Raw genomic sequence first — 24,599 nt, 5'->3', positions numbered from 1 at the left:
GAAACAGCAACAGTGAGTCACCTTGGCAGTCAGCTTACCAAGGCAGAAAAAAGCTGGCGGCGCAGGTGGGTCCTGACTGAAGACAATCTATTCCATCAAAGCGCAGACTGACAGAGAACCCCAGACACCGACAGGGTAACTGCGCATGACGGACGGACGGACGCACGGCCCTGCGGTGACAGGTGGACACGCACGCAGGGGGAGTGGCAGCCACGTGGACAGAGAGCAGGTGGCAGAGGCTGTCCTCACCCACGCCCCCAGGACCAGGGAAGGCAGCGGCTACCTGTGGAACTTCTGCTGAAACGCTAACGCATGGGCTGGTTCCTTAAACTTGGCTATGGCTTTCCGCTGCTGGGGAAGCATCTGTAGACTCTAGAGAAAGAAAACACACATTTTAGTACCTCACTGTGCATGCACATGTTAGACTGCACACCGAGTTTCAGCCCGGCCCACACGCGCACCACTAACACAAACCAAGTCGACGTCCCCGGCCATTTTTCTCACCAATCCACTGAATCAGTCCCCCGACCAAGCCCGGCGCGAACACCTCCATCATCTGACCATCAACGGGCCCCTCTTCCCTCTACACCTCCTCTGACGCCCGGGGGGCAGGCACCTTTGGAGTCACTTCGTGCTCTCATGCCTTCCTGTCCCATGATTTTCCATGGAACCTAGATTTTGATCCTCTTCTGAGAAAAAAAGTTTCTAGATTTCAGTGGTGACTATTTCCTATGGGTGATTTCCCAATGTGAAATGAAGGCATGAAGTTTCGTTTTTACCATTTATCATATAAAATGGTAGAAACATTTGATGTTTTTACCCCAGTTTGTTACATGTATCTAAGTGGGTTAAAGCTCAATTTGAGGAGCAAGCAGCCAAAACAGCATAAACTACAGTGACATTCTTAGGTCACAGGATGACCCGGTTCTCAGTCAGTACAAGTAACGAGAACATTGTTACAATTTGCTTCCTGACTGTTCCCTTTCATTTACATTTTTGTACCCTCTTTCAAAAACCAACCCTGTTTTCTAGATATAGGATTGAATTGAGTAAATGATCAATATTCAACCTATCAACAAAACGGCAAATATTGGTGAGTTCTTTGGGGGAAGAGGAAACAACACTGCACTGAAAGCTAAAAGGCTTTATGATCACTGGTTTCTGCTTTGAAAATATGTACTTCTACAAATCAGTAGCACGTGTTCATATAAACACTTGAATTCCCCCAGAACGGACCAGAAGTTAAAATCCTTCTCAAGTCTGCACGTTCATTCTGAGCCCCCGACACCCCCAAACAGTTTACTGGTATGCAGATGGAGCTTGCACGCCGATCTACTGTTTCCTTTTCAGAGACAAGGCAGCTCCAGACGGTGTGTGAGATCAGCTAACAGCTGCTATAAATCGCGAAATCCAAGTTCCAACACTCCTTTAGTTGGCACTTCCTGTGCTCACACTCAGTAACTCCATTCGGGGTTACGTGACTCAACTGCCATGAGACACGTCCCTAACAGTGACAAATGTCCACGCTATTGGGAATCCTGGCCTCTTTTCCCTGTTCTTCCTCTTTCTAGGAAGAGCCCGTGTGCATGTACACATAAACTATAATGTGGGATACGAAAGAGATTCTGCAGTCCTGACGGGTCAATTAAACGCTTTTCCCTCCAGCCGACGAGTCCTCGCACCTTCGGGAATTACCTCAAGCCAAAAGTATCGGGTGTTTTAAACACCAAGTGAAACTGTTTAAAAGCAGCCACATTTAGGGCACGGGTGGGAAGCACTGAAGGCCGTGCAATAACCCTCCTGCCCGTCACGGCACCTGCCGCACTCGTCCCCTGACCTCCTTCCTTCTCCAGGCCCAGCAGGCCGCCTCCTTACCCAGCGCCCGTTCAGATCCTTTGGGCCCTTTACTGGGTAGCTCTCTTCTCTGCGCACTTCACTCTCACCTGTTGTGGGCAGCGGGCACCTGAATGACGCAGCAAACAGTTCCCGAAGGGCAGTCTGCAGCGCCTCAGGCGGCCCGTCACATGCCGACGGTCACAAAACCAACTAAGCCCCCACTCCTGCACACACGACACAATGGCATCCATCACCGCCATGTGTCTGGGCACCTTTGGTGCCGATGCTGTGCTCCCCTGAGCCTCAAGCTCAGGCTTGCTTCGTCCACATCATGACACCTGCCTAAAGCACTGCTCGCTCCACTCTGCGCCGACATAGGTATGTGGTAACGGCCTCCTGTCCACGTCACCAGCGGCAGCTCCATCCTCCCCCAGCTGCACAAACTGACCCTTCGGGACGTGCCTGAGCTCTTGGAAGGGCTGCTGTGTCTCCACACTGTCTCCTCACAACCCTCCTTCGCTTCTGGGCTTCCTTCCAAGTCACCTCTTGTCCCTCAGAACCTCAAGTCCTGTGCCACGCCCACATCTGCAAGCCTGGGTCGGGCTGCCTGTGACTGTCCTGCCATTTTCTTTCCCAATGTGCTAACTTCAAAATGACTGGACTGCTTTCACTGAGATGCTGGCGTCTTCAATGTCACCAACCAGACCTTCCTGGTGAGGCAGAACCAGGCCCAAAGGACGAGGTGCTCTCAGCTTCAGAAAGGTCCAGTGCTCCCCACAGGGCCCTGCCTGACGAGGTCGCCCGAAGTGGCTCCCCTCACTGGGGGGCCCGACATGCTTCCCGCTCCTCTGGTCCCCACGGGACAGCAGTGTCGGCCCCAGGATGGCAAACCAGTGGGTCCTCAGGACCCTCCCCGCCGCCTGGAGGACAGCCCGCTGGGACAGGGGACACAGGCTGACGCCACACGCCAATGGGAGGCTGGGCCTGCTGCTGTTTGTCCTCGGTGCTTAACATGCTTTCCCTCAGTGACACGCGGGTGTCCTGCTTCTTTCATTGCCCTCTCTTCCAGGCCATGCCAGGGAACAATGAAGTCACATGGTAGCGTTTTTAAGGTGTGACATGGTTTATGAGAGCCCGATGGAAAAACCTAGACTCACAAAAGTGAAGGACTGTGTCCAGAAGTCGCACACCAAGAAATGGCAACATCAGGACCTAAACTGAAGCCTCATCTGCCCCGTCCCTTTGCTGCGAGCGAGGCACAGTCACACTGAGAAAGGCTCTCGGTCCCACAGCTCGAAAAGCAGAGTTCACACACCTAACTGCGATCGATTCTCTACAATTAAAGGCCCGAAGAAACAGCGCCCTCCCAGTCGAGACGCTGCCACCTGCTGTTACACCACGTGGACACGAGGTGGCGCCTCAGCCCGACGCACGGGGCTTGGCCACCTTTTCCTTCCTCAGAGCAGGAAGGCAGGCCTGGCTGGGTCTCTTGGCACCATCCCTTTGAAGTATATTATCTTTAGACCATGATGATATCTTGCTATAATTCTTTTTAACTTACACTTGTCAATATTCTAACGCTGGTAGAAGCTTGTTATTTCAGTGTGGTTTTATAAAACTAATTACCTTAGCATTCTGTGAATTCAGTGATTAAATGTCTACACTCCCACTCAGAACCACCCCATGGGACTAAGACCAGCAGGACACGAGACACACTGCTTTGTCCCGGGGGGCGGTCAGGCCCTGGCAGACGCGCTAAATCCATCGCTCCACAGGTGTTCTGCAGTGGCATGTGGGACCTCACCTTCTACTCCTTTCTAAGGGGAATGATGTAACCTACAAAACTTCACTCTTGTTTTCCTGTCTCTTTCTAACTAAAACAAGCCAACATTGTTTTTGCTCAGCTTTAAGTGCCCTCAATCAATCTCTAGTCCCTCTTTTCCATAACGGCGGCGGGGGGGGGGGGTAGCAAATGAGAGGAGAAAAGGTCATCCAAGAAACCTCTAACTCCCAAGTGCAAAATGCAGTTTTTAAGAAGGGTAAGACCGAGGTGGGGTGGTTTAGCAATGGCTCCAAGCCAATTCTTGCAACACACCTTCTGCACGTTCAGGCAGTGCTGCGTGAAGCAAAGAACCTGCCAGTTCAGACACAGCTCTTGGAAACTGTAACGTCCTCGAGGGTGTTCCAGAGAATCCTCAGGAGCACACACAAGGAAGCAGGGCCAGACGCCGAGCAGGTCACAGATGCCAGCAGTAGTGCCACCCAACAGAGACGCAGCAGGACATGGGCACAACACCAGCCCTCGAGATGGCACTGCCCACAGAACTCAGACCAGGCTCTGGTTTTCAGTCTGGACCCGCTGCTGAACTGTCATTTGCCCCCAAATTCTCAAACACCATCTGTTTGGGTCTCAGGTCAGGATCACCACATTTCAGTGCATCTACAATTCTCTAGTGTCAGTTCTGTTCCTGCAAATTAATCCATGTTATTAACTGTCTGGAAACAACTCTCCCTGAACATAAGCTTTCTGCCTCTGATAACTGAGAAACTGGACCTGCCCACAGCACGGGAAATCGACTCTTCGAAAAACAGACACCAAAGTCCTTGGTTAACCTTCCATTACTACATACACATTAAACCAAGCCTGCCCACCTCTCTAGGAATCCAAAGAGGAAGGTCAAGTAGTTACAGGGGTAATGGACAGTTTTTAGAAGGGTGCCCATCACTCCTCACTTTTAGGAACTCGTAATAGTAGATGGAGATGTAAAACATGTAATAATGAATTACTTGTATCAAGTCTCATCTCAAATGTTTCTCCATTCACTCACGAAGAAAGACGCTACACACCCCCTTAAAAGTGCTGTTACTCCGGCATCCACAGTTCCCCCTGTCCCGATGATGAGGTGGTCTGCACTCCCTCAGACCCCGATGGCGGACGCCTGTGACTGAGACGTGGCAGGAAGGCCAGACAGGACCAGCGACACGCTCGCTGCTCAAGGGCAAGCAGGTGGATCGCGTCCTTGCCAGTTTACCTACGGGACTCCAGAAGCTGTGGAGACCAGGAATCGCATCGGAAAAGTGTGTTTCCCACAGAGTTGGAGACCCAGCTGTAGCCAGCTCAGAAGAGGGCTTTACACTCTTAGAATCAGCCAGTTTTAAAATTTAAAAGAGAGCCCAATACAGTTCACACTGTTTCTTATTTGTAAACTCGAATCCAAGTTCCACTTGTTAACACTGGAGGCTGCTTCTGGAAATTAAGGCCAAGAAACCTTTCAAATTATTACAAACAAGTGTGTGACAAAAGAAAAACTGTCTGATGACGGGCGCATATGTGAACTTTAGGACAACTGAGGATTTCAAAGGATAATTTGTTCGGTTGGAATGATTTCATCAAGTTTCGAACCGAGCACCTGAAGATTTCCCAGTAATCCAACTCGGGGCCAAAGTGCTGGTAGCGAGAGCACGGGCAGGTGACACACCTGTCCTTCTTCCCCCATGTGCTACTTTAACTGGAAGAAACCCACAGGAGGGAGGTCACACCATGAAACACTAAGGCGTGGGCTAGGACACAGGCATGGAGGCAGGGAGCCAGGCACCTACCTGAATGGGCCCCACGGACATGAGCAGGCTTTTGAGCTGGGTATCCGTGGTGGACGACGACAGCCCCTCCACAGACACCACGCAGGGCTGCGGCTTGCACTCCACGACCCGCAGGTTCTGCTTGTTGGGCATCGGGCGGCCGCGCCCCATGGGCCCTGCCGCTCCCCGGCCTCGCCCGTGCGCAATCACCTGTCAGTGACAAGAATGATGGTTCAATTTACAAGTTTTGGGCGTTTTTTTGTTTTGTTTTTTCGTTTTTGTTTTCACAACGAATAAACTATAACAGTGAGCAGGTAACTCAGAATCCATTAAACTATACCATGACCTAGAAGGTTTTCTGCAGCCTTCATCCACGATCAGAAAGGAAGGAGCAGTCTGGGTCCGTCCTGGTCCCCGCAGGACGAGGCAGGCCCCATGTCCCCACTGTTCTATGGCTGATGCAGCAGGGCTCACACACTTGCTGCAAGTGGCCCGGCCCAGAGCCCGATTCCTCCTTCTGTACTCTGGGCCAACGAGGTGGGGGCGGGGATGGGTGAACTGGGTATGGTGCTACACAGCCACCAGTCACCAAAAGCACTAGAACACAGACCCAGCTCGTCTGGGAAGTATGTGCATGGGCCTCCCTGAGAACCCAAAAGGCAGAGTCTGCAATAGGTTCCTCCACAGAGCTGCACACAGAAAACCCAAAACCACAAACCAAACACTTGACTGCACGCGCCCTTCCCTCCCCTGGAATGACATCGCGGGTCTAAGGTGAGGCTGCCCAGGGTTCAAAATCACTGTTCTGAGATCTTTCAAAACAGGACACAGCTGATCTTTCTGGTATTTTCCAGCTAGGAACTCAAAGCACCAGTGCCAAGAGCATTCTCTACACAAAGCCCATCCAGTCTATGTAGGACAGGGCCAGCGGGGAGGGACGGAGTAGCACCGGATTTCCCAGGTGTCCTACCTGGATTAGACCCTAGAATTTGGGTAGAAAGGGTCAAAAATAACCTCCTATTCCACCATAAAAATGGGCAGAGAGGAAGGTTAAATGGGAATCAGAAAGAATGGAACCTTAGAACATGAGTGAGCACCACAAGGGGAAAGGGACAAATAAAACTGTAACATCTCTTAACACTTGCAGAAGGTTACAAATTATTCCTGTGAAGTGGGTTTTTGGAAAGTGCACTTTGATATTTCAAGTTCCACTGGAAAACATATCCAACCTGGCGCTGTGCTGGCTGGAATCTAGCAGTAAATAAGGATTCTTCTGTTCTAGCTGTAAGTTACATAGTGAGAGTCAGAGCCTTTCCTAGAGGCTCCTGCTCAGAGCTCTCATCAGACAGCAAACTGAGGTCAAGATCAGGAAACTCGAGTGCTCGCTTTATTAATTCATAGCGCTGCATGGATGGAAGCGGGGTGTATTTTTCTAAGGTCTTTTTCATCATATACACATCCAAGGCAACACCTGACTGAAGAAAACCTAGACTTGAACAATCTAGAGACTACCGGAAGGCAAGACAGACTGTACACCTGTCTCCTGCTGTAAAAGTGGAATGATCTTGTTTGCCTTACATCATAAAGTGTTGATGTAAATACTTCAAAGACTTAGAATGATCTTCGTGTTAACACTGCTGCCGAGTGTCAGTAGCAAGATAAGGAGGTAGGATGAACTAGCAGACTCCGGAGCTTTCTAGAAGAAACTCAAAGCAGATGTTGCTGACCTTCTTCCTCCCTTGCTAATTTCCTCAGACGCAGAGGGGACTTGATTGTCAGGCTTTGGGAAAGCTACAGAGATGCCCCTCGCTGGAGGCTATGGGGGCGGGGCTCTCCGCCAGCAGGACGAACTGGACGAGTGGACACTCCTTCAATTCAGGCCACGTGAGGACAACATCCTCTCCCCACACGGGCACTGGTGCCCGTGCCTCCTGCCTAAACCTCAGCTCAGAGAACGGAGTACCCCTTCCACCCGCAGGGTGAGGAGAGGAGAGAGGCCCAGGGTCAGAGCCACTTTCTTAGACAGGGCACACCACCCCCAAAGGCCCTGGTTCCCACCTGTCAGCTGGGGTCATGGGGAGGAAATGGACGAGCCGACGCCTGGTTCCCCAGCTGCAGAGTCTGGAGATCCCATGGGCGAGGTGGCTCAGAGCTCAGAGCTGCACCGTGAAAAAGCCATGAGAGGAGGCATGCAGAACTGACAAAATGAGGGCTCCTTTAGTCACCTGTCTGAGCAGTCCTACTGTGCGCCATGCACTCCTATCAGGGCCCAGTCTGGCCTCACCACCCAAGTGTGGGAACAGGCATACCTTCTTGGCTGGATGGAGTCCTGGGATGTTCTTAATGCCTGGAGGGCCGGCCGAGTGCATGTGGGCCCCCATGGGCAGGTGCTGGGGCTGCTGAAGGGACCCCTTGGTCAGCGTCACCTTGCGGACAGGCTGCTGTCTCACTTCGGGGGGTTGGGGGAGCCGCTGGGGCTGGCCCTCCGGATGAAAATAGCCATCGCTGTCTCCTCCCTGCTGAAAGAACAGGTAGCGCTCTGATCAGGACCCGCACAGCCAAAAGACGCCGCTCCCTGGCACTGGTCAGTTTCAAGGGAGCCGCAAACGATCCAACACAGGAAAGCCAACACTGTCATTTTACCAGAGCCACTGGGAAGTTTCTCACCTGACCGTGTTTGGGTTTTAATAACATGTTGAAAACTGAAACACTAAGACCTTTGATTATTGTATCCACTCAAGAGGTCTGTAACTAAAGAACACGCCGTGTGTTCAGTGAAGCAGTGCTAAACTTTACAGATACTTCACACGCAGCACGCATGAGCGTTCGTGTGAGGAACTGCGTGTGCGTAGCAGTGGTGTTCCACTTTCCATTCTGAGTGGAGGCTACCTACGTGAGCCACCGTCCCGACTCATTCCAGCCGGCCTCCCCTGGGAATACACCGGCACCGCCTCTGGGCGCGGCACTCACGGGCTGAGGGGCGCCCCCGTCACCCTTCCTCCCACTGAGTCGCAAGTGCCATCCACCACTAATCACACAGTCAGCAGTTTCAGAGGAACCCGTGTGCTAGTAAGAGCTTGACAAGTATGAGAAATCTAACCTTTTGTGTTTTACTCATGTTCCCTCATTTCCTGACCTTAAACCCTGTTAGTCAATGAGGAAGCAAGTACACATCCAAGCTGCACTACTGATGTTCACAGCAGCAGGCAGCACAAAAATACCGCTGGATGTGCCCATCAGCCACCTGCAGTGCTAAGGAGCATCTTTCCAGCAGGTGGCTGGGGGCCAGGAAAGGAGCAGTGGCTAGCCAGAGAACCAGACCTTGCCCTGCTGAAGCAGGGGGCTAACAGAAACGGACGCTCGACTGTGAAAAGGACAGCCAGACTTATCAGCACCATGTCTGCTCCTGACACAAACAGGAGCCCATCGGTCAGGGGCTACTGGCAGACTGTCCCCACACAGATTGCTCAGCTACACGCGATTTCCAAGAAGACTTGGTACGTTAGCTCAGACGCAGCGCTTCTATCTTTGGTCTCTCTAAACCTCTCTTGGGGAGAGATTTTAATGGAACAAAGGGAAGGTTCGGGGGCTGGAGAAAGATGGGTGTAGATAAGGTTTTTGCAAAAACTGCCCAAACTAATGGGACCTTAAGGAAAAAAATGAGATTTAAAATGTCACACAGGACAGGACTTCTGGCACGGAGAGAGCGTGTAACTGGACAAAACTGTACAAAACAATTGTTTCAGGACTCTGGAAATCAACAAACATGAAGAAACAGAGCGGCATCCATTCCTGAGTGGACAAGCAGTGCTCTCGCAGAGCGCGTGGGGAGAGGAACCACAAAGCCAACCTGAAACAACACTGCCACCGCTGCAGCAGCGAAGTCCGTGGAGGGAAGGGGAACATGGGGACGCCACACCCAGGTCAGCTGGCCTCTGGTCTTGGTCTCGTCTGGAACAATAATCCCCCAGCCAGAAACCCGACGAACTTAACGAGGGGATTCTGGCAAAGAGAGAGGCACTGAGGGCTAGGTACGTCCTCCCCTAGGAGGACTGGCTGGCGGGGCCTCGTGGGCTCGCGGTGCCGGCTCCGACCCACACTGATCACCAGCCGAGGGCTCCCAGTACCTAACTACCTCTTCCTGAACAAGTGACTGACCACTGAGCTATGCAGCAACCAGGTCGACCCCTAGGAAACCAGGCTAAGAAATAAGAAAAAAATGAACAAAACTATTTTGAACGAATGAAAATACAACATACCAAAATCTAAGGGCTGCAACAAAGCCGTTCTATCAGAAAGGAAAAGATCTATGATCAATAACTTGAGCTTTTATCTCAAGAAGCCGGGGGGGGGGGGGGGTGGCGGGGCAGAAACCAAACCCCAAATACAAGGAAATCTAAGATCACAACAAAAGGCAATGACATAGTAAAACAGAAAAACAATCGAGAAAAAAAAAAAATCAATGAAACAAAAAGTTGGATTTTTGAGATCAACAAAATTGATACTCCATTAATTAAACTAACCAAGAACAAAGGAAAGAAGACAAATGACCAGAATCAGGAATAGAAGCATATAATTCTGATAATCAGAAATATCAGAACTGGCATGACAGAAGTTAAAAAAGGACATTCTGAACAACGTTATAACAACAAATTATACAATTTAAATAAAACAGACAGATTCCATAAGAGATGAAAGATACCAAAACTGAGTCAAGAGGAGACAATCTGAAAATCTGAGAAGACACTGAATTGATACTTAAAAACCTCCCACAGAGAAAATCCTGGGCCCAAATGGACTTACTGAGGAATTCCATTACTTATGAAGGAAGAAAGACTGCCCATCTCACACAATTTCTGTCAGAAAACAGGAAAGGGAGAATTTTCCCATTCATTCCTTGAGGCTGCTGTTACCCTGATAAAAAGCCAGACAAAGACATCAAAAGACAAGAAAGCCACAGAAGAATATTCTTCATGAACACACATGAAAAAAATCCTACCAAAATACTAGCAAACTAATTCAGCAACACAGAGAAAGGGTTCTACACCAGGACCAAATAAGACTTGTTCCAAGAATGCAAGGTTGGTTTGCCCCTAGAAAATCGATTAATGTCCAGAGCCCACATTCAGAGGCAAGGAGCGCAGGACCACCTGCACAGGCGCAGGAAAAGCATTCATCAGGAACACACTCAACAACCCAGCGAGAGAAGGGACTTTTGTCAGCCCGATGCAGGGCATCGCCTGAAGACGGACAGACAGCTCGCATCACACTAGTGATGAGAAGCTAAGTGCTCTCCCCTCAGGACCATCCTGTTCAGACTACCCCACACCAGTCTGCACACCTGTCACCTGGGCGCTTCCGGATGCCAGTGCCCTGGCTTTAATTCAGACCCATCAGATGAAACACTCTGGAGCTGGCACCCAGACGTGGCCTGTTGGAAGGCTCTTCAGTGCTGGAGGTGTGTGGCCAGGGCTGAACGAGGTGGCCCCCCAACGTTCTGTGACTCTGTGCCTCTCTATGTGTGCCATGAACTGCCAGAAATGGGCCTTTGCTGGGGGTCATTCCCGCCTGATGGAGAATGAAGATGGAAACGCGGTGGCAAGGCAGGCCCTCTGTAGGACCAGGGTCCACATAAGCAGTCAGGCTTCCGGTCTGTGCTTCCAAAAACCTCTCCACGGGCTCTTCTATCCAAGGTGTGAGGAGGTACCCCTGCCAGGCAGGCCTGGCCTATCTTAAGTACACAACTTGTCAGTCTTTACTCCAAAAAGCTATAGGAACTCTCTCTAATTTTGTATCTGCTGGAAATTTTCTACACCAAAAAGCTGAAAAACGCTAAGGGTATATACCACACAGCCCCATCTTTCTTAAGAGCCAGTGTCACCATTTGTTAATTTAACCAAAATCCTACTGAAGTTGTGTTAGTACAAGACTCATAAAGTCACTGGGTACATGTTAAGTCAAACCGTCCTGAAAAGCATCTCTTTCACATGGGCTGCCACTTCACACGAGGCCCCAGGTCCCGCGAGAGGCCATGTGTTACCTGCAGATGGCACTGGCCACAAACCCCGCACACAGCTCTGCTACACTCCAGTGTACCGATGCCGCCCAGCCCCTGCCTGTTCACTGGATGCCTGTGGTTAGCTCTCTGGGAAAGTCTTCCGCTTTATGGCCTTACGGGGTCTAAACAAACCCCTTGGAAGCCCCCCTGACTAGGTGAGAGTTCCAGGCTACCTACAGCACAAGCTACCCGGTCAATGTCTACAGAAACCAGTGCTTTAGACCCCAGTCTGTTTTGTTTCATCAAGCCATAATTTCTTGTGCACAAAGATGGTACTGAAATATTTACTGAATAAACCAATAAACAGTATATCATACTTGAAAGAACTGAGTGGGTCTGAATGTTCTATCAAAAGGTTAGAATGGCAAGATCCTAGGTTACAGCCACTGTCAATCAGTAAACACATCGTTACTGAACGTCACAAGGACACTCAGTAGGCCCCCTCCAGGTTAGCGATCGTCACGAGAGTGCATCGGAAGACACGCTGCCGTATGCAGAAAGAGTGGCGGCCAGTCCACGGGGCCTGGAGAGAATGGTGTCCACATACACCACGGACAAGAGGATGGCTATTTTGAAACTGCTTTGTCAGCGACCCAAAGCTGAAATCACGACGGTCTAGAGAGCAAGCTTGAATTTTAAAAGAAGAGCCTGTACCAAAAGCAGGACATTACTACTGGCCTATTTTAAGATACGCAAAATTGTGTACAGATATTTGGGTGATAAAGACGCAACACTGTGGAGACCTGACGATTTGTAAACTGGGAACCGAGAACATTTAGTCAGTAAACACCCCAAATAAAAATCCTCTTGTTATTTTGGATAAGAGACTGATCAATTTATGTCTGGCCATATTAATGTCAGATAAGAATCCTGAAAAACAAAGCTCTAAACTCTTATTGCCTTTCAAGAAAAGCTTACTTTTTTTACATAGGCTTGACCCATTTAAAGATCAGAAATACGGGGATCACAAAAATCCTCTCAGCAGAGCACGCCTGCAAGGACAGGGGCGCGGCGCGGGCAGGGCTGGGGTCTCGGGCCCTGCACGGCCTCTCCTGCCCGCGGCGGCTGGCACACAGGCTCGCGCGAGGCCTTGGCGGCTGCCCCAGGCCTGCCCACTCCGGGAGCCGCCCGGGCCCAGCCTTCCCCGTCCGGAGGTGCCCCGGCCACGGGGCTGCCTGCTGTCTTCACAGCAGCAACTACCACGGCACCCTCGGGACAGAGAACAGACTCGGTCGGCCACAGAGCGGCCAGACGCCAAACACCTGTGGCGTCGATGATGGACACAGAAAGGGGGGGGGTGTCAGGCAGGGAAGGTGAGGACGACTGCCCAACTTTAGGGAGGACCCTCAGAGCCACTGCTCCCTGCAAAGTGAGAGCAAGGCCTGCGTAAGCCCTGGAGCCGCTTGCCTCAGGACCACGTGTGTGTGTCCCTCTCAGAGCTGCACACGACGACACGACGACCCAATAAATTGAGTAACAATTTCCAGGGCACTCCTAGGACCTGACTGCCAAGAGTGTCAAAGCCAGTCCATTTATCCTACTCATGCGAGGCTGTGGAACGCCCGCACCATGACGAGAAGTGTCCTTGGGGCTGCAGAGTGTCCCCTCAGTAAGAACGATCACCCTCATTTTACAAGTGAGAAGCCCCAGCCCCAGTCACACAGGACAGCAGGCCTCCCGTTGCACACCGCCTCCTAACGGGAGCTCACACTCACAGACGTGCTTTTAGCGAGGGTGGGGGGGACATAAGGGGCCAACCATCGCTTGGTTTCCTTAAGCGAAGGAGACCCTAAAGCTGTTGAGCGTCTGCATTTCTCTGAAAACCAGGCTGTGCACTCGACCCCTTGATGTAAGTAACAAGTTATTTCATTTTGTAAGAAAACCAAAGTATGGGTTTTTTTCCAATTGAGAGAGTAATTGTTCTCTTTTAAATCAGCACAATGAAAAGCTAATTCTTGGGAAATTTTTAAATTCCAGAGTTATTCCAGTTAGCACTAGGAAAGAGTCAAACTATTTACGACTAGGCTGTGGCCAGGAACGTATGCTTACACTTACACCTACACATACTTACACACACACGAGATGAATGAGAACACAACCAAGCCGAAGCCACCTGTTTATTTAGGAGTCTCCTACACATTACACATATAGTTACAGCACTGAAAGAGGTCCTAAAATTGTTAGCACTTAGTTAGGCAAATTTAAAAATACCGTCGAAATAAATTAAGAATTTCAGAAACCTGTCATCTTAATGTAAGGAAATACCTGGTGATGTGTAAAAGGCAGATTACATTCTATCTATTCCAAAAAGTAAGTTCACTCTGCAAGTGAATTTCTCTGGGGGGAGTAGCACAGTTAGCTTTTAAATTCCTTACACAGCAGTGTGTTTAGATATGATTTTAAATATCTTTCTTTCACTTCCTCCAAAACAGATGAGAAGAAATTAAATTTGGTCTATCTTAGACCAAACCAGAAATATTTTGGTGGCCCCCCCCCACTAATGATGATCTTTTAATGATTACTATAAATTGTATTTTTAGAGTAGTTTTTATTAAATATAAGAGGTACTACCTGAATTAAGTAAGCTTAGAAACACTTTTTATCAGCTTAATCATTACAAAAAATGCAGTTTGCACTCAGCAACATTAGCAGGACAAATATATTTATAACAAATGGTTTAAATGTACAGATAAAGAGGCCCATTGATACTGTCAGGGCATCTTGCAATTTGACAGATCAAATCTTATTTTCATTCTTAAACCCCATGAAGAAGTGATATCACTGACTTGCATTCACTCGTGAGCAAATTGATTAATCCCTCTCTATAGAAATCTCAACTCTTGATTACCCCTATCAGACGCTAAGCAGCATTATTCTAGAGTGACAACACTTGACAAATTCCCCAACCATTTTTCTCTGCCTTTGTGGCCCTGCTAGCTTGTATTAACCCTGATGAAAAATTAATTTTCCTTATCTTCTTCTAAACCCCAAAATCCAAATCCGCCAAACTGGCAACTCTTTCTGTAAAGGTATTATGAAAACCTCTAAAAGATTAATTGCATGTCTTCAGGTGACATTAAATTAATTTCTGTACTCATGACAGACATTTGATACTGCGCTCTGAGAGGACAGATAACATTGTCAGGACACACAGGAGGACAGTGGTTAGGGTGCCGGGGCAGCCTCTTAGGAATTCTCCTTCCGATAAGGCCGACTTCACTGTCATGGCAATGCCTCTGAGCTTACAGCCCCAGACCTCACCGAACAGGTTTCTATTAACTACAACAATGCTGGGCCTCGCCCTGTAATCTTCAGAAAGCTCACTCAGAATCTGGACAATAAATGATATGCATGCTACACGAAGTTTCTAAATATAAATAGGTGGAAGGCTCCATTTGGTCTCTGAAGGAGAAAAGGTAAGAGGAAAATAAGCAGGCTGACATTCTCATCCAGGTTCCTAGGTCAATTCCCTAATTAAATGCTACAACGTGAGAACATCTCACCTTTGCAGCGTTCATCTGTTCTCTGCAATAAATTAGCCTTACGTCCGGTGAGCACACAAAACGTGAACAGCATAAACCTAAAATGCTTCCTATAAAGTTCGGGTACGAGGTCCACTCGGGTTGCACTGGGACAAAACGCCCAGGTGAAAGCACTCGAGCTCCCTGGAAGGAAAGCACTGGACTGGCGCGTAACACTGGGTCTGACAGCATGATGCCAACATGGCACAGACACTCAGCTGCCCTCTCTTAGTATCTCCCTTTCTGAGTCCAGTTAGGTTTGGGGAAATCGTTAAGAAACAGAATTACCTGGCCTTTGGAGAAACAAAGCAAAGTCCTAGGCCTCTGACAGGACCTGATGGCCCAGGACGCTCCAATTTCTGTGGCACAAACCTCCATCTGCACAGAAGACGGCTGCTGTGAGATGGAAGTGGCCCTTCTGGCAAGAGCCCCCCGGGGAGTGAGCCCAGGCTCTGGGAAGCAGAAGCTTCCAGCCTGCCGGCCGAGAACACCAGGGGCAGAGAGAGGGGAGCCTGCCTGCAGCAGACGCGTTCCCTCAGCCTCAGCCCCTTACAAGGGTCCTCCCGCCACAGCTCCGCCCTCCCCCACCTCCCATCCAACTCCCTTCTTCCTGGCCCTCATGCAGTTAGGAAAACTGGCTGGGACTTCTACGCCCCAGGAACGTGCACGTGCTGTCCGCTCTGCCCAGAAGGGGCTCTCCTCTTCCCCTGCCTCCTCACCCACTCAGTCACTTTGTCAGGTCTCCCTCTCCCGCTCCTCCAATAGCTACACTGCCTGCTCGCACCTGCGACGGGGACACACCTGACGGGGACACACGGTGCCCGCATGGCGCCTGGTCTGCTGAGCAGCTGCTCACAGAGCGCCTCAGCCCGTCACGTCCGCTGTGACAGCCTCACTCCTCAGTGCTGGCACCGATGGGGGACGCTTACCCCGCGAGTGGCGAGTGATGAGGAAGTGAGGGCGCGCTGGCCAGAGCTGCCAGGAGGCCTTGTGGAAAGGAAACGCAGACTAGACCTTCAGGCGCCCATGTGAGCCAAGTGCCCGGCCACGGAGAGGAAGAGGAGGGCCCTCGGGAGGCCTGCGGGCCACCCCCCACCCCCATCAGCTCTGGACCCTGTCCCTGCCACACAGAATGTCTTCACTTGCCCCCGGCCACAGAGAGACTCATTTTTAATATTTCAATAGTGAGACTTACTCCCCCTTGGAATTCTCACGTGACAATCATCCAAAACATGAACACAATACCGCAAAAAAGTATTTTCTATTCAATAGTGACCTATTTCAAGAGATAGAATGTACAGCAGAATCAAACCAAGCAGAGTCTCCTCCTGGCTCATTTTTCTGTCTCGGGAGCCACTATGGATGGAGCAGGCACGGCTGCAAGGGCCCAGAAGCAGTGACACCCAGTACGCACGCCTGGGTGCTCTCCACCTCGAGGAGACAGGACTGGCTGCAGAGCTGGGGCCGAGAAGCCACAAGGGAACCTGACATTTTGCAGAAACGAAGGATGTGTCCAAAGAATGCTGGAGAGCCAGCGCAGGACAGTGCCGGCCTGACGGGGCTCTCGGAGCCAATCAGGGGCCACTCTAGCATCAGAATACACAACGGTAGAAATAGTTCCCTGGACAAAGTAAGAGTTCAAAGCCCACACTGCTGTAAACAAGTGACAAGTAAGCGAGAGAAAAGAGAACTACCCGAGCAGGGGCACAGCAGCTAATAAATACAACAGGAGAGTTGGCATTAGAAAAACAGCAGTGCTTGCTGAAAGCCGTGAGAATCTGACAAGAGGCGGGGTATTTACATGGAGAGTCTCCAAGTATCTGCCCATAGGTTACTTACCAGTTACAAGGGTCAGGTTGTAACTGAGGTAGAGACACTTGGCAAACAGCACAGATGCTAACACTGTACAAACCAATGTGACGCTCCTGCTGGCAGGGTGCGCTGAGAAGGACGCCGTGTCCTTCCAGGGGGTCCCTGCCAACAATGCACCGCGACACTGACCATGAGGAAATCAGGACAAAGCAAAGTCAAGGAGGTCCAACACACTAGTTTAGCCTGTCCTCTTTAAAATGACAAGGACAAGACACAGAGAAAGGCCGAGGCACGGCTCCGGATTGATGGAGGCTGTACCTGGGATGCATGGTCCTGGACGGGGTCCCAGCTCAGGGCAAACGATGGCTGTAAAGGCCATTACTGGGACAACTGATGGAATCCGAACATGTCCTGTGGATTCCAGTTAGTACAGGGTCGGTGCTAAGTCTTCTGATTTTTGATAATGCACAACTGTGGTTTGTAAGAGAATATGCCTGTTCTGACAGAAATACAGTGTGCCTCCAACCTATTCTCCAACAAGGTGGGAAAAAATGTGCGTGTGTGTGTGTGTGTGTGTGTGTGTGTGTAAAAGGACAAAACGTGAGACAATGACAGAGCAGACACAGCGAAGTACGAACCACTGGTGAATCTGATAATGGTGTGCATGATTCCATATCCTATTTTCACAACTTCTCTTAAATGACAATTTTATAAAAATAAAACGTCTTCCACCCCACAAAAAAAGATCAGGGATAGACATATCACCTCTTCTACCACCTCCCTGGAGAAAACCTGAGACTAACTTTTGAGCGGGCAGGAAGGGAAGAAACCTACAAACGCAGTGCAAGCCCCAAAAGCCTGCTCCCATGAACAACATGGGACCTCCTGCACGCAGCACTGACTGACAGCCGTTTAAAACGGAATACGAGGACAGCCACTGCCACCGCCATCGGACAGCTGGCTGTCCTGCTGAGGCAGTCTGTGCTGCTCCCACTTCTCCATGTGGGCAGCAAACAAGGACTGCTTACCTAATTTGCTGCCAAGTTCGTAAAATTTTTAATACCTCCATTAGAATGGAGCAGTGAATTCAGAATGTGCTTTCTTTTTCTGAAAGAACCCTATAAACTGCCGCTCTAAACAAACCAGTTCCTTTTCCTTCAACCACAAGGAGAGGGTGGCAGTATATGCCATGCACTCGCCACTATGCCACTCACCTCACACTCTTGTGACATTTATGCCTCACAACCGCCCTGGAGGAAGCCCCCTCATCTCCCTGAGGGGGGACGATTCTTTTGGGCCAGGTAACCACAGTCACTTACACACATGCACAAGAAACTACAGTGCAGACACCTCAGAGCTTCGTTTTCCGTAAACCGGACGACATAGTTGCAGGCCTAGCTCCTTAATAAAGGAATTTCCTAGAAGTCTTTTTTCTGGTGTTTAACCACAAAGAATGGCTGAGAATGACTATAGTTAAGTTTACACTAAGTAAACATTTTATACTTTTATATTGTTTGCATAGTTTTTCTGGATTATGTATTGGTTATGGACAAAATTATGATTTAACAAGGTTGCTTTTTGGTTTCTGAAAATTAAATGCTTAAAAGTAACTTTCTGAGAAATGAGCAAATGGAGAATTATTCTCATATTTTAAGTAATAAAGAGGACCATTCCACCAAGCAATTCTTTAAGTAGGTTACTTATATTAAATTAGTAAGATTCAGGGAGGCGCGTGACATTTTAGAAGCAATACTTGCCAATATGTAACACTCTGTATAAGAAGCATTAATTTGTTCCTTTTGTAATCTCACCTAACAAATCTGAACAATATTTTTATGTGGGGAAAGACTAGGATCACATATATACAGATTGATTAGCTTCATCAGAAAAGGTCTCTTTAAAGTTCAAATCCCCCCATGTTTTCACTATAAAACGTAACCTAATGGGATTTACACAGAAGTGTCCTCAGACACATTCACCGCACACAGCACGCTATGGCCACAGTAAACCAGGCTACACCGTCACTCCCATCACCAGGCTGGGGGCCACGTTCTGGCTCCAGTGTGACCTGGTTACTTCACAAGGTGCCAGAACAGGAAGGATGGAAACCAGCCACTCTCCAGTCCCGCACCCACAGCTGACGCTTTGGCTCCAGCCACGGGACTTTTTCGTGCCTCTCAATCCTTCCCGACATACTCCCCAGCCAGTCACTACCACCGGCCAGCACAACGAAACTTACTTATCCTCATTTCAGAAGCCCCGCTCAACATTTCCTGACTCAACTGTGACAGCTGTATACTCTCACTGGAAATGGAATACTAGTCCTCGTCAGGGAGTAAGTAACACGATGGGAAAAAGCAGCGGCCAAACTCTCTATTATGAACACTGGTAAGGAGCTTAGGAGTCAGAGCCTTGCTCTACCAGTCGGCAGCTGTGTGACCCTGGACTACTAACACAACCTCTCTGAGGCTGAACTTACTCACCTGTGAATGGGAATAACAGCATCTACTCCTACGGAGCTGGTATCAAGTCACAGAATGGCTTCTTTTCTAGAAAGGCCTTGGCACACTCACAGGAAGAGGATTGTGCATGACGCACGTCGGAGTGTTACAAGGTTTCACGTGTCCCTCAAGGCAACGTTAGGGACCTCATTTACAGACTGGAGACTGAGGTTCAGAGAAACAAAATGACCGCTCAGAACCAAGGACAAGTAATAAAAGACAACCATCCAAACACAGGCCTTGCCACCCAAAAGCCAGTTTCTGCTGCAGCCCCCCACCAGGTACAAACATACTCTCAAGCCAGGTGGGGGGGAGCGCCGTCCTGTATATCCCAGGAAAACAATGTCAAAATAAACAATGTCAAAATGACCAACGACAAACAGGACGCCACCTGAGAGCCGGGAAGGAAGTGAAGAGTCACTCTGCCAGCTTCAAACACTGACAACCACCCTGCTCTGTGGCTGTGTGAGAATCCACATCAGGAGACAATTTGTATTAAATTCTTTCTGAAATGCTTCCCATGTCTAAATGCATTAGCTGTAACAAAGAGAAACAATGATTGGAGGAAGTAACATCACTTTCAAGATAATAGAATTGATGAGACAGAAGACTAAAAATCCTGCCTTAAGACTCAGGCTCTTTCACCTTTCAGAATCACCAAATTAATCAAACCCAAAGGTAAAGTATTTAATGATAAGGAATGCAATATGGGAACTGACCAAAGAGCAGTCGACAGTGATCCACCCTCACCTCAGAGGTCCGCGTACCCCCCCCCCCAAGAACCCCCCAGAGGAAGCTGGGAGACACTCCCCATGCGCATGCTGGAGTAAGAGTGGTGAGACAAGCCTTGCGGACACTCCTGGGGACACGTGCTCTAACTGGGACCGCCACCAGGGCACACTTCCTAGAATGGCACTGGCGGCTGCGAGCCTCCTGTCCTGTCTGGAGACCACGTAGCGGAACCAGGAGAATCATTTAATTAAGCACAGCAGAGAGATGCCAGCCTAGGTTAGAGGAAAGTGAAGGAAACGAAAGTGACTCTCCAGGGTGAATCTCCCCAGGAAATCTTATGAGTATGATATATAGTGTATTTCTGTACGAACGGGATGTAAAGAAGTCCAGGGCTCCTAGCGAAATACAAGAAGAACATGAATGAAAATTAACTGTACTCACTGTCAACCTGAAAGGCATAAACAGTACTCTGCACAGGCACAGGCTAATCCCCTAGGCGGACCGCACTCCTCGAACGGCCTGAGGGTTAGAGGTTAGCTTTCTTCCCGTAAGCATTCTGTCGTTTGTAACGTCATCATCGCTGGCCAGCTTGCTCTCAAAGCCTGTGTCCACAGTTCTCCCATCTCTTCCTCCATTTACAGATCAACTGCACTAGGCAGCGTTGTCACAGAGTACAACCATCACACAGACCAGCTAGCATTTGCTGCAGTCCCTTGTAATTGAAGTAAGAGATGCGAGGTCCCTTCCGTACTGAGTCAAGACGATGTGACAGGGTGAGGAAGCAGGGATGTACAGATGGCTTCTTGACGGGAGAACCCTGCCATGGGAGCCTGTGCAGCACGTCTGTCTGAGGCCCGACCACGTCAACCTGCCCTGGAAAACTGCAATCACTCTGCTTCCTGACTATGGCCCCAAACAGGCTGTTCGAAAGCGCAGGTAGCAATGAGGTATGCCCCACTTTTGAGAGCACGTGGGAAGATCATAGGTGATTCCACTCTAGAAGTGTTAGCCCCTTTTGTTTCCCCCAAATGGTTGAAATTAGCTTGAAAAGAGAAGACAGGAAACAGTCTTTGGAAGAAAGCTGCGCAAAAGAAGACACAACACACGCACATACACACGGTCCCCAAACCCACCCACCCCAGTGCTCACCGAATCCAAAGCCACACACAAACTACCTGCTTTGTGGTCAAGGACATTTTACTTTTAAAACTAACTTGATGGTTGTACCACAAATTACCTACAAAAGAAGCTAAAACTGAGAAAGGCCTAACTGAGGATCGTCATGCTGGTCTTTCACGAGGACTGAGAGAGACAACTGCGAGCCGGGTCCCAGCTGGGAACAGGACTGAAACGCCAGCTCCCACCAGCCCCGAGGAGGGAGGGGCGGGCCTGCGCTCGGAGCAGACTCCACTCTGACTGGCCTTTCCTCCAAGCCTCCTCTGGGCATGAGGACATTCTGAGTGAAGGGAGCACACGCTCCAGAGGCACCGCGGACCTCGTCAACTTACCCGGCCGGACAACTTAATCACCCTGACTTTGGCGCTGACGTGTGGCCCATCTCCGCCACCGCTGTTGGCCCGGTGCATGACAGTCCTTTTTGCGCCGGTCTTGGCATCTGGGGGCCGGCCCTGGAGGGCCGCGGCGCGAGCGGCCTGTGAGGCGGGCAGCAGCCCCTCCCCGTCTGCAGGCGGCCCGGGCAGGACTTTGTGCGGAGCCGGACCTGGGGGTGCAGTTCTGGCCTGTCTCAAATGTTTCAGTGGTTTCATCTGTTGTCCTGGGTACTGCATGTTAGCACCAGATGGCACAGAATTCGAGGTTTGGGCCTGAATATTTGAAACAGAGACATCTTGACTTTTCACGAGAAGTCTGGTTTTCACATTTTGTCTGACCTGGGCGCCTGGGAAGGGTAACAAGGGGTTACCGTTGGTAGGCGAGGGTGAGGACGGCTGCTCTTCGCGCTCTGTGGGGGGACCCGGGGGCGCGCAGAGCTGCTGCTGTTGCTGCTGCTGCTGCTGCTGCGCCAGCCTCTCCAGCAGCTCTTTCTTCCTGGCCCCTGCCTGCTGCTGCCGGCGCAGCTCCTTCTGTTTCAGGATCTCTTCTCGGAGGCGTTTCTGTTCCTCTATCTTCAAGCGATACAACCTTGTTTCTTCATCTTCATCAGGAAACTGAAAGAGAACAAGCGCGGTTTACTCAGGAGCGCAAAGCAAGGCAACCATTCCAACTGATGTCAACTAACTAAGAAACGGAAAATTCTAAAGCCCTTTAATTCAAAATCTGAAGACACTCTTCAAAATCTGCTCATAGACTTGAAGTATAACTAAGTCCTCTGGGGAGGGGAAAAAATTACACAGGCTAAAGCTAATTTGGAAAATCTTATCAGAATATTAAAAATGAAATAATGTAAATTTCTACTCATTTACAAGTTTGAAACCAATTAAACTATTCATTTAAGATATCAAAATATGTTTCGAATGGAAATGGCCACAGTAGGAGACCGTGCTGTCACACAGGTTTTATCTGGCTCTTCTCTGACAAACCAACAAAAGGTGGGGTGTAAATGACCTGAAAGGGCCTGATTAGAACTATTGATTTTTCGTACAGAATTTTCAGCCTGATCTCAAACTCATTTGTCACAGAATAATTGGTTATAATGAACAGCACAAGTCAATCTCTCTGACCTTGAACTCATGCACTCTCCTCAGAATCAAAATGCTGCCAACTGCAGTATTGGAATATTAACAGTACATAAGGAATGCCTTTAACATGCCAGTCCCAACCATTCTGAAATTCTATCAAAAAAATGTCTGAAAAAGTCCGGCAACATTCATAAAAACCATCCAACAAGAAAGTTAATTACAACTTAAGCATTTGTTAGAAATCAGTCATTTTCTCTAAAAACTTCGTAGAGCTCCTCATCCAAAGATCCTTCACAAAAGAATAGGATTTAACCTATCTAGAGGTCAGTCATTAACAAATACACCTTAAGAATTAGGAATTACGACCAAAACGCAGCTGAAGTCTCTGGTGGTGGCCCCAGAACTTCGTACACTTGACCTACAGGACACAGTCGGGCCCTTATCGGGGCTCGCCTGTCATTTGGAAACAAGCCTGACCAACTTGGTTATCTCCCCACAAAGTCTAGGACAGACTGGAACAGCAGCCTGAAGGCGGCGATGGGTGCAAAGGTAGGTGTGAGAGGTGAACAGCAGGGCGTTCGGGGAGGAGCAGGAACACTCCCGAGGCTGTTTCCCCAGCCAGTTGGCAAAGAGCTGAGCCAGGTGCAAGAGCACAGGTGGACATGCGGTTCTAAACAGGCACCACTGTAAGAAAATGAACCACACCTACCTTAGCACAACAAACAGGCGACGTATTAAAAAGGAAAAAATCTTTACTCCTGGTCCCATTCTATGTGCACAGAAAATTGAAAGCAACCAAACGAAGACCTTCCGCTAACACAATGGCCACCTGCTAGTTCCATCTCCCGCACAAAGCACCTGCTTGGTTCTACAGAAAACTGCTGCACAGCCCTGCTTAAATCAACCATTATGGAAGGAACTGCCAGTTGTGGCTACTGGCACACCCAAAAGGCCACTTGTGTCATACAAGTAAAGTGTATGTGACTTAATTTTTCTGAACCAAATCAGTTCACATATACAAGTCAGGAGCTAGCTATATAAACTAAAAGCAGACTAAAATTTTTAGCAAGGATTTCTTTTTATAAACTACTCCAATCTAGTCTGCAAATCTATATTATCTTTTCATATACTGACTTTAGAGCCAAGTCACTCTTCTTCTAGTAAGATCTCATTAAATGTTAACTCAATTGCTTTGATTTTATATTTACATTTCTAATTTAGTAACCCCACATTACAACTACTATCTTAATTTATTAGAAAAAATCTAATAATTTATTTAATTTATTCCCCCATTAAAGTGAAAGATAATCAGAATAGAATAGAATAGAATAGAATAGAATGCCAGGTCTTATATTAATTTTTGCTCCAAAAGACGCATTAGAGCTGGTTGTCCGGCTAGGTCTTATTTTCGGGGAAACACGGCATGTCCCACACTAACACCCAATAAGTTAAAGAAACAGGCTGGTGAGAAGTGAAGTCACTTGCTCAGGGTCCTGGTGCTGACAATGGTAGGTCACTCCAAGGGCGTGTTTGCTGCCTGTGCTACACTAGAGCCTGTGCTTCATTAGAACTTGTGTCTGACAGGCCTGCCTGCCCACCTTCCTATCCCATTCCTAGGGAACAGCCCGGGACTGACTCTTGACTGCATGGAAGCCTCAGACAAACATATCTGTTTCTTCTCTAGGAGACCAGTGGCCTCAAGGGGTTTGTCCCAGCCATAGATTTTACTAATATTTAACAGGAGCTCATTAAACAGTTTATGATGAATACTGTAGTAATACTGAGTCGCTCCCTCAGCAAAAAAATAATCAAGTGGACAAAACTAAATCAAGGTACAAATACAATCTCAATTGGAAACCATGTAACATACCAACTTGCATTTATCATTTATTCTTACAACATTCATTTCTATTTAAAAATTAAT

General features: G+C 49.0%; 1 protein-coding gene across 2 annotated transcripts in view; it reads right to left on the bottom strand.

Annotated features, from left to right (window-relative positions):
• The window catches only part of RBM33 (RNA binding motif protein 33), an 83,864-nt gene that overhangs the window by 5,918 nt on the left and 53,347 nt on the right, over positions 1–24,599 (bottom strand). The window contains exons 14-17 of one of the 2 annotated variants that reach the window (XM_081038818.1): positions 21,548–22,204; positions 7,725–7,934; positions 5,437–5,625; positions 284–372 (exon numbers count right to left, since the gene is read on the bottom strand). In XM_081038818.1, coding sequence (XP_080894944.1) covers positions 284–372; positions 5,437–5,625; positions 7,725–7,934; positions 21,548–22,204 — 1,145 coding nt within the window. The remainder of the gene's footprint in view (positions 1–283; positions 373–5,436; positions 5,626–7,724; positions 7,935–21,547; positions 22,205–24,599) is intronic. The other variant, XM_081038819.1, reaches the window with a different exon arrangement.

Source organism: Rhinolophus hipposideros, assembly GCF_964194185.1.
Source record: "Rhinolophus hipposideros genome assembly, chromosome: 25".
NCBI classification, from domain to species: Eukaryota; Metazoa; Chordata; class Mammalia; order Chiroptera; family Rhinolophidae; genus Rhinolophus; species Rhinolophus hipposideros.
Note: the sequence above shows the minus strand (reverse complement) of the source record. Positions and strands in the feature narration are given on the sequence as shown.